Below are 20,419 nucleotides of genomic sequence, written 5' to 3' on the forward strand. Positions count from 1 at the left end.
GTCTTGACTTCATGCTGACCGAGTTTCGTGGTCATCGGATGAAATCTCTAGGAGAAGTGTTTCAAATGCGAGAGCAAGCGTTCTCCAATCAACCCGTAATAGCCGACTTCCTGTTGGGCTGGCGTAAAACTTGACCCAGGGAAAGTTGTTCGGCCCGATTAAATCTATATGTGTACCGAGTTTCATATTAATTCATGCAAGCGTGTTTGATATACGGACAAGTGTTCGAATCCCATTCCAGGGGGCGCTGTCGAGCCCCCCTGCCACGCCCGGGTACCAGCTTCAGCCCGGCCCTGATGGGTTCTGACCTGTGTGCAAAATTTCAAGAGTTTTCGAGCATGTTAAGGCCCTCAAAAGTGCCAGAGATTTTGCACACAGCAGAGAAAGGGTTAAACTAAACTAGCCCCCCTCCTCTCTCACACACACACACACAGAGACGCAGAGGGGCAGAGGGAAAATGCTCCAAACAGTACACATTCAAACCAAAATATCTGACTTCCTGTTGGTCGGAGCTAATGACTGTAAATTAGAAAGTTGTCCGGATCGAAGAGAAGAATATACGTACCGAGTTTGGTTACTGTAGGTAAAACTAATACCCCATTTTTGACTAAAGGTGGCGCTACTGAGCCCCTTACCACGCCCGTTTCTGAAACTTCGCACATGTCTATTAGACAATAAATGTCAAATGCATGTTGAGTTTCATGCAATTTGAAGCATGTTAAGAGCCTCAAATGCATCCAAAAAGAATATAAAAGTTTAAAGCGTTGCCATGGCGACAGTATTAAAGATATCAATAATCCTTTCACAGGTCTACATCTGTCGTGTGTTTACATTATACAGATGAAGTTTGAAGCAAATCGGGTAAAAATAAGAGGGTGATTTCAAAGCATTTTGAAAGTGACACACTTCCTTCTGCCAGTTGGTGGCGCTATAACGTTGACTCACAATAGTCACATCCATGTGATCGGCCTCTTACAGCGAACACACTGCTGAAGTTTCATCAAGATCAGTTAATGTATGAGGATGTTATAACACACTTCCTGTTTCCAATATTCGCCATAAATTCGTTTCCTCACCACGGCCAAACCGTTCGAGATATCAAAAATCCCCTCGCAACTTTTCATCCTCAATGTCTTGACTTCATGCACACCGAGTTTCGTGGTGATTGTTTGAATCGTCTAGGAGGAGTATTTTAAATTCCATTGCATGTGTTTTTTAAACTACGCCAAATAGCCGACTTCCTGTTGGGCTGGGGTAAAAAGTCAGAGCATGAAGGATATATGAACCGATGAGATCTATAAGTGTACCGAGTTTCATATTATTTCATGCAAGCGTGTTTGATTTATGGACCAAGTTTTCGGACCCCGTTCCAGGGGGCGCTGTCGAGCCCCCCTGCCACGCCCGGGTACCAGCTTCAGTCTGGCTCTAATGGCCGCGGGTTCTGACCAGTGTGCAAAGTTTCAAGAGTTTTTGAGCACGTTAAGGCCCCCAAAAGTGGCAAAAACCTTGAAAAAACATTTATTATAAAGAAGAAGAAGAAGAATTAAAGCTGCAAGCAGCGATGAAAGGGCCCTCGCACCCGTGCCACCGCCACCCGGTGGCTTTAGGAAGACAGAGCACGGTGGGCAATGTGCATTTAAGTAGGTAAAAATAGGAGTAGTATGTCAAAGTCAGTTACAAAAATGTCCTTTATCATGGGTATAATAGCATGCGTTATCACTCAGATAAGTGTTGCTAGCATGTTTTAGCATGTTTCTAGCATGTTTAGAACTCAATGGCATATTAAATATGTCGCTAGCAATGCATCACAGTTTAAAACGTGTCACTTCCTGTCGACAGTAGGTGGCGCTATTACTTTAACTTAAAATTGTCATGTAGATGTGTTCAGGGCAGGACTCTTATCAAACATGTGAAGTTTGGGGCAGATTGGACATTGTCTTCTTCAGTAACAATAACTTCCCGTTTCATTGCATTAGCATGCTTTAGCACTTAGCTAAGAATTGCTAGCATGTTTTAACATGTTTCTAACATGTATATAACTCAATGGCATATTTAATATGTTGCTAGTACTGCATCACAGTGTTAACCATGTCACTTCCTGTTGCCAGTAGGTGGCGCTATTACTATAACTGAAAAGTGTCATGTAGATGTGTTCAGGGCAGAACTCTTATCAAACGTGTGAAATTGGGGCAAATTGAACATTCAATGCCTGACAGCAAATTCCTATTTAATTGCAGGAATAGCATGCTTTAGCACTTAGCTAATGTTTGTTAGCATGTTTTAGCATGGTTCCCGTGTGTTGTTAACATGTTCAGCACTTGCTGGCAATTTTTTATATGTTATTAGGAGTCCAAAATGGTGTTAAACATGACACTTCCTGTTGCCAGCAGGTGGCGCTATTACTCTAACTGATTATTCTCATGTAGATGTGTTCAGGGCAGGACTCTTATCAAACCTGTGAAGTTTGGGGCAGATTGGACATTGCCTACTTGAGTAACAACAACTTCCTGTTTCATTGCATTAGCATGCTTTAGCACTTAGCTAAGAATTGCTAGCATGTTTTAACATGTTTCTAACATGTTTATAACTCAATGGTTTATTTAATATATTGCTAGTACAGCATCACAGTGTTAAACATGTCACTTCCTGTTGCCAATAGGTGGCGCTATTACTATAACTGAATATTCTCATGTAAATGTGTTCAGGACAGAACTCTTATCAAACGTGTGAAGTTTGGGGCAGATTGGGCATTCAATGCCTGAGTTACAGCAAATTCCTATTTAATTGCAGTAATAGCATGCTTTAGCACTTAGCTAATGTTTGCTAGCATGTTTTAGCATGTTTCTAGTATGGTGTTAACATGTTTAGCACTTGCTGGCAATTTTGTATATGTTAATTAGGAGTCCAAAACGGTGTTAAACATGTCACTTCCTGTTGCCAGCAGGTGGCGCTATGACTGTAACTGAATTTGAGCATGGTCATGTGTTCAGGACAGAACGCTTATCAAACGTGTGAAGTTTGGGGCAGATTGGACATTGTTTGCCTTAGTTACAGCAACTTCCTGTTTCATGGCGAAACATCAAAATTTGTCAGGCCGCCGAGGACACGCCCTTCGACGAAAACTCTAGATCTTCGCAATTTAACGTCGCAAAGGCCTTAAGATTACACTCACCAAATTTGAAGATGATCAGATTAAAACTGTAGGAGGAGTTCGTTAAAGTACGAGGCCTGAAAATGCCAAAAACTGCACAAAAATCAGAGAGGAAGTTCAAAATGGCTGACTTCCTGTTGTGTTTAAGGCTATGCTCCAAGAGACTTTTTTGTAGGTATTGGGTCATTACATGTATGTACCGAATTTCGTACACGTACGTGAAACGTAGCGGGAGGCGCACTCCGTTGAACCTTTATAGGTGGCGCTATCGAGCCATTTTACCCCGCCCAATTCTGAAACGCATATCAGATGTCAATTTTCGCCAGTTCTGACGCGTGTGCAAATTTTCGTGAGTTTTCGTGCATGTTTAGGCCCTCAAAAATGCGATCAAATGCGGAAAATAATAATAATAATAATAATAATAATAATAATAATAATAAACAGAGCAATTCCAATAGTGTCCTCGCACCATCGGTGCTCGGGCCCTAATTAAAGCTGCAAGCAGCGATTGCGGGCCCAAGCCGGTGGCACCGCCACCCTGGTGCCTTTAGTGGAACTAAAGGCACCGGGTGGCGGTGCCACCGGCTTGGGCCCTCCATCGCTGCTTGCAGCTTTAATTATATATATATATATATTATGTAAATTCTTTTTTCCCCCCTATTTTTTACATATATATTATTATATATATAATAATAATATATATATTATTAACATTTTTGGATGCTAAACTATTCTTTTTATAGGCTTTGTACTTTGTACACTCACGTTCCAATATAGAAAAATTAAAAAAAATTATTATGAACAGCACAAACTGTACAAATGACTATTTAAACAGAGCAGTGTAATTTTTATATGTAAGGTTGACTATTTTATTATTATATTTTATTAAGGCTATAATGAACATTCTGCGATGTCAAGATTGCAATGCTGGAATGCTGTGTGTGTGTGTGTGTGTGTGTGGCTTGGTTTATTATGCATTGTGGGAACCGAATGTCCCCACAAGGATAGTAAAACCTGAGATTCACCTCCATTGTGGGGACCAGCCAGCGGTCCCCATGAGGGGAATGGGTTAATAAACATACTAAATTATATATTTTTGAAAATGTAAAAATGCAGAATGTCTCAGCGTTCTCCAATCAACCCGTAATAGCCGACTTCCTGTTGGGCTGGCGTAAAACTTGACCCAGGGAAAGTTGTTCGGCCCGATGAGATCTATATGTGTACCGAGTTTTATATTAATTCATGCAAGCGTGTTTGATATACGGACAAGTGTTCGAATCCCATTCCAGGGGGCGCTGTCGAGCCCCCCTGCCATGCCCGGGTACCAGCTTCAGCCTGGCCCTGATGGCCGCGGGTTCTGACCTGTGTGCAAAATTTCGAGAGTTTTCGAGCATGTTAAGGCCCTCAAAAGTGGCAGAAATTTTGCACACAGCAGAGAAAGGGTTAAACTAAACTAGCCCCCCTCCTCACACACACACACACACACAGAGGGGCAGAGGGAAAATGCTCCAAACAGTACACATTCAAACCAAAATATCTGACTTCCTGTTGGTCGGAGCTAATGACTGTAAATTAGAAAGTTGTCCGGATCGAAGAGAAGAATATACGTACCGAGTTTGGTTACTGTAGGTAAAACTAATACCCCATTTTTGACTAAAGGTGGCGCTACTGAGCCCCTTACCACGCCCGTTTCTGAAACTTCGCACATGTCTATTACACAATAAATGTCAAATGCATGTTGAGTTTCATGCAATTTGAAGCATGTTAAGAGCCTCAAATGCATCCAAAAAGAATATAAAAGTTTAAAGCGTTGCCATGGCGACAGTATTAAAGATATCAATTATCCTTTCACAGGTCTACATCTGTCGTGTGTTTACATTATACAGATGACGTTTGAAGCAAATCGGGTAAAAATAAGAGGGTGATTTCAAAGCATTTCGAAAGTGACACACTTCCTGCTGCCAGTTGGTGGCGCTATAACTTTGACTCACAATAGTCACATCCATGTGATCGGCCTCTTACAGCGAACACACTGCTGAAGTTTCATCAAGATCAGTTAATGTATGCAGAAGTTATAACACACTTCCTGTTTCCAATATTCGCCATAAATTCGTTTCCTCACCACGGCCAAACCGTTCGAGATATCAAAAATCCCCTCGCAACTTTTCATCCTCAATGTCTTGACTTCATGCACACCGAGTTTCGTGGTGATTGTTTGAATCGTCTAGGAGGAGTATTTTAAATTCCATTGCATGTGTTTTTTAAACTACCCCAAATAGCCGACTTCCTGTTGGGCTGGGGTAAAAAGTCAGAGCATGAAGGATATATGAACCGATGAGATCTATAAGTGTACCGAGTTTCATATTATTTCATGCAAGCGTGTTTGATTTATGGACCAAGTTTTCGGACCCCGTTCCAGGGGGCGCTGTCGAGCCCCCCTGCCACGCCCGGGTACCAGCTTCAGTCCGGCTCTAATGGCCGTGGATTCTGACCAGTGTGCAAAGTTTCAAGAGTTTTTGAGCACGTTAAGGCCCCCAAAAGTGGCAAAAACCTTGAAAAAAAATTTATTATAAAGAAGAAGAAGAAGAAGAAGAAGAAGAAGAAGAATAACAAAAAACCCTTAGAAGAACAATAGGGCTCTGCGCCCTTTCAGGGCTTGGGCCCTAAATATATATATATATATATATATATATATAAATAAATATAGCCGCAAGCAGCGATTACGGGCCCAAGCCTGTGGCACCGCCACCCCGGTGCCTTTAGTTGCACTAAAGGCACCAGGGTGGCGGTGCCACCGGCTTGGGCCCTCCATCGCTGCTTGCGGCTATATTTATTTATATATATATATATATATATATATATATATATATATATATATATATATATATATATATAAACCGCCACCCCGGTGCCTTAGATTTCCTGTGCACAACGGGCAATAACGTAACTCTGCTTTGACTGTCGAGAAGAAGTGTGCTTTAGAGCTTGCATCAGTGTGGGTTTTGCAAAAGTGCGCATCGAGGGCACATATAAGAATTTTTTTTATATATATATATATAGATATATATTAGTGTTGTCAAAAGACCCGGTACTTCGGTACCATTTCGGTACTAAAAAAATTAAATGGTAACTGTACCAGCTTTTCTTAAGTACCGGTGTAAATTCATCATTTCATAAATTAGTTTCCTCGCCACGGCCAAAAGGTTCGAGATATCAAAAATCCGACCGCAATTTAGCATCCTATTCTAGCATGATTTACCTTGATTTACCACATTCTAGAATGATTTACCAGGATTATAGCATGATTTATCCTTATTTATTATGATTTTCCATGTTTCTAGCTCTAATAACCATGATTTACCACGTTGCTAGTAATTATGTGAAGCATCAGAACAAATGAAGTGATAAACTGACAAAATATGATTGTGTTATAATAGTAATTGTTATATAAGGGATTTTTTTAGTGTCTAAATAAATGAATGCAAAAGCACATGTGAAAAGACTATTAATAAGTAGAATGTCCAGCAGAGGGCAGTAGAAGACCACTTATTGACTCACTTTCATTTTACAAGTCTTGATGTTTACCAGTATTTTGCACCAAAGCAAACCAGTTTTTGCATGTTAACTCCATTATGCATGCTTACACACATTACACGTCCATCATAATAACAAATATATAGCTTTAAGCATTTGTTTGTTAGCCAATGCTGAAAGCTGATAAAAGATTACAAATATAATCCTGCTGCTCTCTCTAGTGGACGACAGTGTTATTACAGCCTCCATCTTACAGTTGAAGTGAATGAATGAATGGAAATTTGGTTTCTCACATATATTTTGGGAACGAGAGAGCGAAAAAATCTGAAACTCGGAGCTTAGATAGTGCTCGAGGTGCCCTGTGTAATGAGACCATCCCAGTGTTGGTGGGCGATTGGGGCCGGGAGTTATTCCCGTTCAAATGCAAACATTTTTTGGCTTATATCTCGGGAATGCCCAGGCCAAATCGCACCAAAATCGAATCGAAGCTAGGTAAGGACAGGCCCTTTCCAACAAGCTATTCCACAAGGATCGGGGTGGTCTGGTTCGGGAGTTACAGCCAATCAAAGGTCGGAGGTCTCGTGATTTTGCGATCGCCGGGGGGGGCGTTCCCGAGCTCCGCGACAATATATTTCGATCAAGAGCCTGGAGAGGACCTTACCATCAAAATTTGAGCGCGCAACGACTTTCCGTTTTCGAGTTATGAGTGAATTTGTACTTGGGGGGCGTGGCCACCGTTATACTTTCGCTTTCAGGCTTCCCATTTCTCAGTGTGACACAATTGTCAATAGTAATACAACAATAGATGAATTTTGATCAAATGTCATTGTAAATGTTAAAATACTGATTTTATAAAGTCTAAATATGAATTATATAACAATATTAGGGAGTAGTATGATGAAGAGACAGCAGGGGGCAGTATAATACCACTTATTGGCTCTATCATTTTAACAAATCCCTCACACCCCAAACACACTAACAGAGGGAGGGGGGGAGAAAATCCTCCACAAGTCCACATTCAAACAAAAATATCTGACTTCCTGTTGGTCGGAGCTAATGAGTGTAAATTAGAAAGTTGTCCGGATTGAAGAGAAGAATATACGTACCGAGTTTGGTTACTGTAGGTAAAACTAATACCCCGTTTTTGACTAAAGGTGGCGCTACTGAGCCCCTTACCACGCCCGTTTCTGAAACTTCGCACAAGTGTACTAGGCTATAAATGTGATATGCATGTTGAGTTTCATGCAATTTGAAGCATGTTATAAATGCATCCAAAAAGAATATACAAGTTTAAAGCGTTGCCATGGCGACAGTATTAAAGATATCAATAATCCTTTCGCAGGTCTACATCTGTCGTGTGTTTACATTATACAGATGAAGTTTGAAGCAAATCGGGTAAAAATAAGAGGGTGAATTCAAAGCATTTTGAAAGTGACACACTTCCTGCTGCCAGTTGGTGGCGCAATAACTTTGACTCACAATAGTCACATCCATGTGATCGGCCTCTTACAGCGAACACACTGCTGAAGTTTCATCAAGATCAATTAATGTATGAGGATGTTATAACACACTTCCTGTTTCCAATATTCGCCATAAATTCGTTTCCTCGCCACGGCCAAACCGTTCGAGATATCAAAAATCCCCTCGCAACTTTTCATCCTCCATGTCTTGACTTCATGCACACCGAGTTTCGTGGTGATTGGTTGAATTTTCTAGGAGGAGTATTTTAAATTCCATTGCATGTGTTTTTTAAACTACGCCAAATAGCCGACTTCCTGTTGGGCTGGGGTAAAAAGTCAGAGCACGAAGGATATATGAACCGATGAGATCTATAAGTGTACCGAGTTTCATATTATTTCATGCAAGCGTGTTTGATTTATGGACCAAGTTTTCGGACCCCGTTCCAGGGGGCGCTGTCGAGCCCCCCTGCCACGCCCGGGTACCATCTTCAGTATGGCTCTAATGGCCGCGGGTTCTGACCAGTGTGCAAAGTTTCAAGAGTTTTTGAGTATGTTAAGGGCCCCAAAAGCCCCCAAACCCTTGAAGAACAATAATAATAAATATATATATATATATATATATATATATAAATAAATATAGCTGCAAGCAGCGATTACGGGCCCAAGCCGGTGGCACCGCCACCCTGGTGCCTTTAGTTTCACTAAAGGCACCGAGGTGGCGGTGCCACCGGCTTGGGCCCTCCATCGCTGCTTGCAGCTATATTTATTTATATATATATATATATATATATATATATATATATATATATATATATATATATATATATATATATATATATATAAAAAGCCGCCACCCCGTTGCCTTTCGGGTTCCTGTGCACGACGGGCAATAACGTAACCCCGCTTTGACTGTCGAGAAGAAGTCTGCTTTAGAGCTTGTATCAGTGAGAGTCTTTCTGCTTCCCTCCAAACACACACAGAAAAGGGGGGGGGGGGCTGTCTGTGTGTGTGCCCTCTCTCCCTCCCCTCCCCCCCACTCCACACACACACACACACACACACACAGAGAGAATGGCAGGGGGAACTCTGTCAGAGAGAGACAAAACCACATTCAAACCAAAATATCTGACTTCCTGTTGGTCGGAGCTAATGACTGTAAATGAGAAAGTTGTCCGGATCGATAAGCACAATATACAGACCGAGTTTTGTGACTGTAGGTAAAAATAACCCACCCACTTTAGTCAAAAGTATCTTGAAAGTAACACACTTCCTGCTGCCAGTTGGTGGCGCTATAACTTTGACTCACAATAGTCACATCCATGTGATCGCCCTCTTACAACAAACACACTGCTGAAGTTTCATCCAGATCAATTAATGTATGAAGACGTTATAACACATTGTGTTTTTCTTTTCTCGCCATAACTTCATTTCCTCGCCACGGCCAAACCGTTCGAGATATCAAAAATCCGTCCGCAATTTAGCGTCCTCAATGTCTTGACTTCATGCTGACCGAGTTTGGTGGCGATAGGATCATTTTTCTTGGAGGAGTATATCAAATTCCAGGGGCATGCATTTTCATACAGCCCATAATAGCCGACTTCCTGTTGGACTGGTGTAAAACTTAGAGCACGAAAGTTGTTCGGCCCGATTAAATCTATATGTGTACCGAGTTTCATATTATTACATGCAAACGTGTTTGATATATGGACCAAGTTTTTCGGACCACGTTCAAGGGGGCGCTGTTGAGCTCCCCTGCCACGCCCGGGTACCAGCTTCAGCCCCGCCCTGATGGCCGCAGGTTCTGACCTGTGTGCAAAGTTTCAAGAGTTTTCGAGCACGTTAAGGGCCCCAAAAGTGCCCGAGAAGTCCCACACAGCAGAGAAAGGGTTAAAATAAAGCCCCCCTCCTCTCTCACACACACAGACACTGAGAGAGACTGGCAAAATTCCCATCAAATCACATTCAAACCAAAATATCTGACTTCCTGTTGGTCGGAGCTAATGACTGTAAATTAGAAAGTTGTCCGGCTCGGGGAGATAAATATAAATACCGATTTTTGTTACTGTAGGTAAAACTAATACCCCATTTTTGACTAAAGGTGGCGCTACTGAGCCCCTCCACCGCGCCCGTTTCTGAAACTTCACACATGCCTAGTACCTAATAAATCTGATATGCATGTTGAGTTTCATGCAATTTGAAGCATGTTAAGAGCCTCAAATGCACCCAAAAAGAATATAAAAGTTTAAAGTGTTGCCATGGCAACAGTATTTAAGATATCAATAATTCTTTCACAGGTCTACATCTGCCGTGTGTTTACATTATACACATAAAGTTTGAAGCAAATCGGGTAAAAATAAGAGGGTGAATTCAAAGCATTTTGAAAGTGACACACTTCCTGCTGCCAGTTGGTGGCGCTATAACTTTGACTCACAATAGTCACATCCATGTGATCGGCCTCTTACAGCGAACACACTGCTGAAGTTTCATCAAGATCAGTTAATGTATGAGGATGTTATAACACACTTCCTGTTTCCAATATTCGCCATAAATTCGTTTCCTCGCCACGGCCAAACCGTTCGAGATATCAAAAATCCCCTGGCAATTTTTCATCCTCCATGTCTTGACTTCATGCACACCGAGTTTCGTGGTGATTGGTTGAATCGTCTAGGAGGAGTATTTTAAATTCCATTGCATGTGTTTTTTAAACTACGCCAAATAGCCGACTTCCTGTTGGGCTGGGGTAAAAAGTCAGAGCACGAAGGATATATGAACCGATGAGATCTATAAGTGTACCGAGTTTCATATTATTCCACGCAAGCGTGTTTGATTTATGGACCAAGTTTTCGGACCGCGTTCCAGGGGGCGCTGTCGAGCCCTCCTGCCACGCCCAGGTACCAGCTTCAGTCCGGCTCTAATGGCCGCGGGTTCTGACATTTGTGCAAAGTTTCAAGAGTTTTTGAGCACGTTAAGGCCCCCAAAAGTGCCCAAAAGGTAGTAATATAATAATAATAATAAATAATAAAATATAGCTGCAAGCAGCGATTACGGGCCCAAGCCGGTGGCACCGCCACCCTGGTGCCTTTAGTTACACTAAAGGCACCGGGCTGGCGCTGCCACCGGCTTGGGCCCTCCATCGCTGCTTGCAGCTATATTTATTTATATTTATATATATATATATATATAAAAAGCCGCCACCCCGTTGCCTTTCGGGTTCCTGTGCACGATGGGCAATAACGTAACCCCGCTTTGACTGTCGAGAAGAAGTCTGCTTTAGAGCTTGCATCAGTGTGAGTCTTTCTGCTCCCCTCCAAACACACACAGAAAAGGGGGGGGGGGCTGTCTGTGTGTGTGCCCTCCCTCCCTCCCTCCCCCCACACACACGCACACACACACACACACACACACACACACACACACACACACACACACACACACACACAGAGAATGGCAGGGGGAACTCTGTCAGAGAGAGACAAAACCACATTCAAACCAAAATATCTGACTTCCTGTTGGTCGGAGCTTATGACTGTAAATGAGAAAGTTGTCCGGATCGATAAGCACAATATACAGACCGAGTTTTGTGACTGTAGGTAAAAATAACCCACCCACTTTAGTCAAAAGTATCTTGAAAGTAACACACTTCCTGCTGCCAGTTGGTGGCGCTATAACTTTGACTCACAATAGTCACATCCATGTGATCGCCCTCTTACAACAAACACACTGCTGAAGTTTCATCAAGATCAATAAATGTATGAAGACGTTATAACACATTGTGTTTTTCTTTTCTCGCCATAACTTCTTTTCCTCGCCACAGCCAAACCGTTCGAGATATCAAAAATCCGTCCGCAATTTAGCGTCCTCAATGTCTTGACTTCATGCTGACCGAGTTTGGTGGCGATAGGATAATTTTTCTTGGAGGAGTATATCAAATTCCAGGGGCATGCATTTTCATACAGCCCATGATAGCCGACTTCCTGTTGGACTGGCGTAAAACTTAGAGCACGAAAGTTGTTCGGCCCGATTAAATCTATATGTGTACCGAGTTTCATATTATTACATGCAAACGTGTTTGATATATGGACCAAGTTTTTCGGACCACGTTCAAGGGGGCGCTGTTGAGCTCCCCTGCCACGCCCGGGTACCAGCTTCAGCCCAGCCCTGATGGTCGCAGGTTCTGACCTGTGTGCAAAGTTTCAAGAGTTTTCGAGCACGTTAAGGGCCCCAAAAGTTCCCGAGAAGTCCCACACAGCAGAGAAAGGGTTAAAATAAAGCCCCCCTCCTCTCTCACACACACAGACACTGAGAGAGACTGGCAAAATTCCCATCAAATCACATTCAAACCAAAATATCTGACTTCCTGTTGGTCGGAGCTAATGACTGTAAATTAGAAAGTTGTCCGGCTCGGGGAGATAAATATAAATACCGATTTTTGTTACTGTAGGTAAAACTAATACCCCATTTTTGACTAAAGGTGGCGCTACTGAGCCCCTTACCACGCCCGTTTCTGAAACTTCACACATGCCTAGTACCTAATAAATCTGATATGCATGTTGAGTTTCATGCAATTTGAAACATGTTAAGAGCCTCAAATGCACCCAAAAAGAATATAAAAGTTTAAAGCGTTGCCATGGCAACAGTATTTAAGATATCAATAATTCTTTCACAGGTCTACATCTGCCGTGTGTTTACATTATACACATAAAGTTTGAAGCAAATCGGGTAAAAATAAGAGGGTGAATTCAAAGCATTTTGAAAGTGACACACTTCCTGCTGCCAGTTGGTGGCGCTATAACTTTGACTCACAATAGTCACATCCATGCGATCGGCCTCTTACAACGAACACACTGCTGAAGTTTAATCAAGATCAATTAATGTATGAGGATGTTATAACACACTTCCTGTTTCCAATATTCGCCATAAATTCGTTTCCTCGCCACGGCCAAACCGTTCGAGATATCAAAAATCCCCTCGCAATTTATCATCCTCCATGTCTTGACTTCATGCACACCGAGTTTCGTGGTGATTGGTTGAATCGTCTAGGAGGAGTATTTTAAATTCCATTGCATGTGTTTTTTAAACTACGGCAAATAGCCGACTTCCTGTTGGGCTGGGGTAAAAAGTCAGAGCACGAAGGATATATGAACCGATGAGATCTATAAGTGTACCGAGTTTCATATTATTACACGCAAGCGTGTTTGATTTATGGACCAAGTTTTCGGACCGCGTTCCAGGGGGCGCTGTCGAGCCCCCCTGCCACGCCCGGGTACCAGCTTCAGTCCGGCTCTAATGGCCGCGGGTTCTGACATTTGTGCAAAGTTTCAAGAGTTTTTGAGCACGTTAAGGCCCCCAAAAGTGCCCAAAAGGTAGTAATATAATAATAATGAAGAATAATCCGAAGGAAAACAATAGGGCCTTCGCCTTTTCAAGGCTTGGGCCCTAATAATAAATAATAAAGAAGAATAATCCGAAGGAAAACAATAGGGCCTTCGCCTTTTCAAGGCTTGGGCCCTAATAATCCTTTGGAAAACAATAGGGCCTTCGCCTTTTCAAGGCTTGGGCCCTAATAATCCTTTGGAAAACAATAGGGCCTTCGCCTTTTCAAGGCTTGGGCCCTAATAATAATGTCGGCCTTAAAAAACATAGCCTTGTGCTGTAGCTTGAAATCATCACTCAGCTTATTTTCGTTGTATTCGGCCAAAGGAGAACAACCTCCTGCAATAATCCTCCGTGACTGAGCCTGGTTTCTCTCAAGGTTTTTTTCCCGACTACTTTGAGGAGTTTTTGTTCCTCGCCACTGTCGCACTTTGACTAAATCAATGGGTGGGAAAAAGACAAATACTATTCAGTTAATTGCACTGGAACTATTGAAGGAGAACAGAATAATTGAATTGAATTAAACTGAATAATGATATACAGTATTATCTTCTGCAGAGCTGCTTTGTAGTTGTAATCATAACGTTTCTTTCCTGTTTATTACAGTGAAACTACTCTGAAGCAATCTGTATTGTATAAACATTTACTTAAACATTAAATACATGTAAACCAGAGTCAAAACACTCAATCACTTAAGCCAAAAGTATACTTCCCTGACATAATTTCCACAATGAACACAGTCCACAGATGTCTGCACACAAAAACCGGGCTGCATGCGAACAGTATGCATGGACATCGGACTGATATACTTTCTGTTTAAGTGGGCAATTATTGGCCAGAATAAACAGCAGTGGACCAGACATTTGGACAGTCAAAAGTCTGGCTACACAAAAATATCAGGTACATGACTGGCTACCAGTGTCATGATTGGCTATTGCATAAGTTACAATATAACTAATTATTATAATTGTAACCATATTGGATATGGTTATTCTTAATCAAAGAAGTCATAGTCCTATAGCTATAATAGTAGGGGTCCACAGCAACACACACGATTATGCATTCCTGTAGCTCTAACATTGCAGAAACACTGCCAGTCCCAGTGAATGCATGAGCTCATAAAATATGAACTTGATGTGTTACATTGTTTAAAATGAAAATAAATGGGTAAAATGTAAATGTATAAAAAAACATAGGCTCTCACAACAGCCATTTCCCTCTTGGCTGTAACGCATTTCTCTCTCCTTCTCTCTCACACACACACTGTTTACTTCAGTGAAACCACACACCAAGTAAGAAACACATACCAGATCATAAAAACAGAGGACAACTGAATTTCAGCACTGTTTGCATACTGCATTCTAATTATACTTGGTCCATTTATAGTACATGGGTGTAATTGTTAGTTTTGGTCCTCAAATTTGATTGGCCAAGCAGTGTTCTAAGACTTCATACTGTACAATGTAACAACGATGCGACATTTCACTCTTCTTGTCTGTGTTCAAGGCAGTCCAGACTATGCATGAGTAGGCCTACTAAATAGAATGGAAGCAAAGCGGTGATTGTTTTTTTTTTTATCTCATAATTAGCATTATCATTATCACCTTTTTTTTTTTTTTTTTTTTATTCTGTCACCTGATGGAGTTTTGGTTCCTTGCCGCTGTTGGCTTACCTTCTGGCTTGCTTAGTTGGGGACATTTAATATTCAACAATATTATAGATCTGCCTTAAAGGTGGACGATGATGAAATTGTTTTTTGTATTATTTTCATGTTATCACTGTGAAGCTGCTTTGATACAATCTGTATTGTAAAAAGCGCTATATAAATAAAGGTGACTTGACTTGACTTTTTTTCAGAATTATGAGATTATATCTTGCCATTCTGACTTTATAACTTGCAATTGTGAGTTTATATCTCACAAATAATATTCAACAATATCATTGATCTGCCTGCATTGACACCATATGAAAACTGAACTGAGCTGGACGATGACATCACCGTTTTCTCCAAAGCGGCTGTATTTATAAATGAACTACATTACCGGTAATAACTTTTTTACAACAGAAATGAATCATCACTGAACTTACTTAAACTGGACTTTGACACTATTCTAAATCTGCTGTACAGCTGAAACAAACTTTGTTGCATTGTTTTCCTGTTATCAATGTAAAGCTGCTTTGAAACAATCTATTGTAAAAAGCGCTATAAAAATAAAGGTGACTTGACCTGACAATTCTGACTTGAGAAAAAGTAAAAATTACTTTTTTATTATTTTATTCAGTGGCGGAAACAAAAGCTTCCATACTCATCGGCTAAAACATATATTATTTGCTTCCTTAAAAAGTGATGACCCAAGTCTGAGTTACATTAATTCACACACAAATCATGTCACAGTTGTCATCATGGTTATGTTCTGTTTCCTTTGTGTTCTAGTTTTGTTTTTTACCTGCCTGCTAGTCTGTCTGTGTGCTTTCCTTGGTTACTGATTTAAGTCACACCTGTTCTGAGCTACGTTAATCATCCCTCTGTATTTATAGCCTTGGTTCAGTATTTGTCCGTTCTCGTCTCCTCCTATGTTGGTTCATATTTTTGATAGTTTTTGTTACAATTTAAATTTGTTTAATCAAATTATTGCTGCAATTAAATACAGCCGTTGATTTCACCCCTGCTGCAACCCAACGCTGACAACACTTCTATTGCTACCAAACACTGATCTTCACAGTGCACTTCATGGCCTCCATGACAGCTGTCAGATTTCCTATTTTCCATTTTCGAACTAAATTGCCAAAGTCCTCATAGTTTGCATATCACAGGTGCATTGTCTAGATCAGGGATGGGCAACTTCAGTCCTGGAGGGCCACTGTCCTGCAGAGTTTAGCTCCAACCCTAATTAAACACACCTGAACAAGCTAATCAATGTTTTCAGGATTACTAGAAAAGAGTTTTTGTCAGGGTTGAAGCTAAACTCTGTAGGACAGTGGCCCTCCAGGACCGAAGTTAAACATCCCTGGTTTAGATTCACAAAACAAAGTTTAGGTTGGTAACTATTTCTAAACCAGTTACTGCATCTGTATTTTTGCCTGTTTCCACCTTTTTTTCTTCTTTTTTTTCAATGTTAGCAAGTTACTAAGCTAAAGCATACCATGCACAGCCCACCAATATTAGATAAAGTTGATCACTGTAATTAAATTGCATTAAACATTAGTTTGAATGAATATGATGAACATTTGCTATTTTAGAATTTGACTGATCAAGGTTACTTAGGGTCTGTTTACACGACCCCGATTTCAACTGAAAACATACGACTCTTTGGGCCCTATTTTAACGATCTGAAACGCAAGTGTCAAAGCGCAAAGCGCAAGTAACTTTGTGGGCTTATCCGTGCGCTGTTACTATTTTCCCGGCGGGATAAATGCCTCTTGCGCCTGGCGCAAATCTAAAAGGGGTTGGTCTGAAGCTTCATTATTCATAGGTGTGGTTTGGGCGTAACGTGAAATAAACCAATCAGAGCGTCCTCTCACATTCCCTTTAAGAGCAGGCGCGCTTGTTCCATGGCGGATTGCTATTATAACGGCGGATTTGCCAGCGCACGCCAGAAGCGGTTCACAGCCGAGGAGACCGACGTTCTCGCAGGGACGTAAGACACAGAGAACTGACATTGGGGATGATGGGAGAAACCCACCCAAATTAGCTACGGTTAAACAGGAGTATAATTTGGGTAAATGTGTAGCCTAATCTAGATTATTTATTTTTTTTAAATCTAGATAGATCTTTTCCACATCCTCACGGACACAGCAATGATTTCCCTCGTGTGTTAATATTTTTCCTTGTAATAATGTATGATTTGCAAAAATGAAAACTGCTGCGTCTGTTTATATTAGAGAATCAAAGTGGATCCACGTTAACTCGCTATTAAGGCCAAGCACGCGCCCTTTAAAATACCATATCACTAACGCGCAACGCGCCACTGTCTTTAGACTGTTTTTTTCCTGGTCAGTGGCGCAATTGCTTTCTAAAACTGGAAAATAGCACCAGCGAACTTTTGCGCCGGAACACGTCTCCTCTTTGCGCTGAACCACCCCCGCGAGCGCAAATTCATTCCCTAATTTACCGACGTGCGTCTATGGAGGGAAAAGTCCGCTGTGCGCGGGTGCAAAATAGGAATGATACATGCGTCGGTGTACAAAGTCAATTGCGCTGGGTGCAAGATAGGGCCCATAATGCGTTTTGGCGGTTCGTTTACACGACTACAGCGTTTTGGGTTTCAAAGTTCAAGTTTTTGATAACGGTCTCCATATAAACAAACAAAAACGCAAATCTCTAAATAGACAATGATGCATGCACATGTGTATTACGTGTGTTTCATCGCCATGTAATGGCCTGGCAGTTTTTAGTTGTTTTCGCGGATCCGTGTGAAAGGGGATCGTTTTGACAATGGTGTCGTATGTACACGGAAAACTTGGAAGGAAAAAAGGAAAAACTTCTCAGTTTTAAGCAGATTGATGTTGTGTAAATGTACCCTTAGCTGCCTACTTTGAGAAACAGCCTTTGTATCGGAAACATGTCTATAATGGCTCTAGCTCTAAAATGGTCTAGCTTACTATGCTTTGGAACACAACTTGAATTTGTTCTGGTCCACAGGGAATGTACCAGTAAGGAACTTTTCCCACACTCTTGGGTACCCACTAGAGCAGTATTTCCCAACCCCAACAGATGGCCTCCATTCGCTCTCAGTTGCATTTCCGGTGGGGAGTGACTATTAGACCTTCTAGGCTCTCAACAGCTGCTGGTTGGGTAGGTGGGGGTGGGAGCAAACTTACAGAGCATAAGACCCATAAACCCCTCTCTCCATTTAGACCATTTTAACTGTTTGTTTTCATAGCATATTAAACACTGAACCTGATGTTTAATGTAGCATTAGATTTAACACAAGTCCACACCCAAACAGCCAAGTCAAACATTTCCTTCAGATAAACAACTATTGATGATTCTCAAAATCTCCAGTAAGAACAGCCCATAGTAAAATGCTATTGCTCTAAAGTTGTTCTTGAAGTTTTGATGTTTAATTTAAGTCAAATTTATTTATATAGCCTAGTGCTTTTCATTCTACACATTGTTTCAAAACAGCAACTTTATCTCTGATGTTTTCCCTTTAATTCTTCAGGAGCGATAAAAATACATAAATGAGGTACTCAATGACATACAATAAGAACTAGCATAGCCTTGCTCAAATCATTTGAATGCTGAATTTGATTATAAATATTAGAGCATATGGAAATCTCCTTTGATTGCTGTCTTTAGTATCTGATAATTTTGAGCACATACAAAGCTAAAAAGAATACAACACTATTAAGGAAACTGCACTGGATAAAATGCAACATCTGCAAACAACGTGTAATAAAGAAACTAAAGTGAATCATTTTAATACTATGTTTATTTTGAAACCTTCAGCACATGATGTTAATTCAAAAGAGAGGACTTACCCTGTAGACTGTGTGAAACTGTTGCGATGAAGCTGTATGCGTGAGTGCTGACAAGATGTAGAAAACGCAGATAGATCCCAACAGCAGAGAGGCCATGATTCCCCCTGCAACTATTCTAAAAGCCCAGCAGTGTGTGGTTGTGTTCCCTGCTGTGGAGTCCAACTCACATCTACTTCTTCCCAGGCTATTTTTTGTCCTTTCTCAAGCCTACGTAAGTTTGTGCTGCTGTTCTCTTCTTCTCTCGCTTACGCCCTTCCCTGCCAAGCTGGACTTCCTCCCTCGAACACCCCTAGCCCCCCTCTTCTTCACTCACACTTTTCCCTCACAAGATCTTGAATGGAAATCACATGCAACTGAGGAAAAAATTGTTTAAATAATTCAAACTGAGGGAGTGGGACTCTTTATGTATTCTACTGTAACTTCTGCTGTTGTTACCCTAAAGGTGAATAAACGTTGCCTGATTGGCAGAAAGAAAGTAATGGTCAGCTCACCGTACCCTTTGACCTTGACTGTGGCCCTCCCCCTCCCTGATGTCTCTTAACCTCTCTAACCTACTGGAAATGCCATCTCCTCCAACACACACACATTCAGATGACATACATGACAACATTTTAGGTAGGTTTACACAAAACTGGGTCAGTTTTCTGCTCTTGTGTTTCTTTTGGTTGTTCGTCCAGTGATCCTTAGTTCATGGATTCCTCTCAATTCCTGGAGTCTCACCGCTCTGCACATTTTGAATGTCTCTCTAATCTGAAACTCTCCTAATGAGCTGATGTTCTGAATTAGGTGTGTTAATAAGTATGTTAATAAGAAATAAGTAAAATGTTCATAGCAGTGGTGTGCCAAGAATTAAATTGAGAACCACTGATGTAGTCACTTATCAAAAGTGTAAAATCTGTGATTACAGTTTGTAGTCTCTCTCTGAGATTTTAATGTTTATAGTTCTATAATTTTTGTTAATTCACCCAAAAATGTAAAAATTGTCATCAATTACCCACCCTCATGTTGTCACATTTCATGTGACATATTTCGTGTCTCTTCCGAAATTAACCACACAATTGATATGGATTAGTTTTACGATCTCTTTATGAACTTTTTGAAGCGTATAACTGCATGGACTGCCAATGAAGGGACAGAAATCAGGGGCATCAATTGGGTATCAGGACCTCTCGAAGACAGGACCTGTCTGCTCATCAGGACCTCTTTCTGAAACCTCTCGAAGACAGCATTGACAGCATGGCCAGAAGGCGAAAGCGGGGTATCGAGGAGGAAGGCCCTGTCTTTCTCCCCAATGCCCGACAGGTTCAGCCATAGGTGTCTCTCCAATGCTGCCATGGAGCGTCCGATGGCACAGAACGTCTCCTTGGTAGCACGGAGAGACAAGTCTGCCGCTCGACAGAGCTTTTTAACATCATTG

The 20,419-nt window shown here is 41.3% G+C and overlaps 1 protein-coding gene across 1 annotated transcript in view; it reads right to left on the reverse strand.

Moving 5' to 3' along the window:
* Positions 1-19,450, reverse strand: part of lama4 (laminin, alpha 4) — an 81,652-nt gene extending 62,202 nt beyond the window's left edge. Inside the window, exon 1 of the mRNA XM_079584142.1 lies at positions 19,003-19,450. Within this exon, the coding sequence (XP_079440268.1) occupies positions 19,003-19,098 (96 nt within the window). The 5' untranslated portion in view covers positions 19,099-19,450. The remainder of the gene's footprint in view (positions 1-19,002) is intronic.
* Between the last annotated feature and the right edge of the window lie 969 nt (positions 19,451-20,419).

Source organism: Phoxinus phoxinus (assembly GCF_949152265.1).
Source record: "Phoxinus phoxinus genome assembly, chromosome: 16".
In the NCBI taxonomy this organism is placed as follows: Eukaryota; Metazoa; Chordata; class Actinopteri; order Cypriniformes; family Leuciscidae; genus Phoxinus; species Phoxinus phoxinus.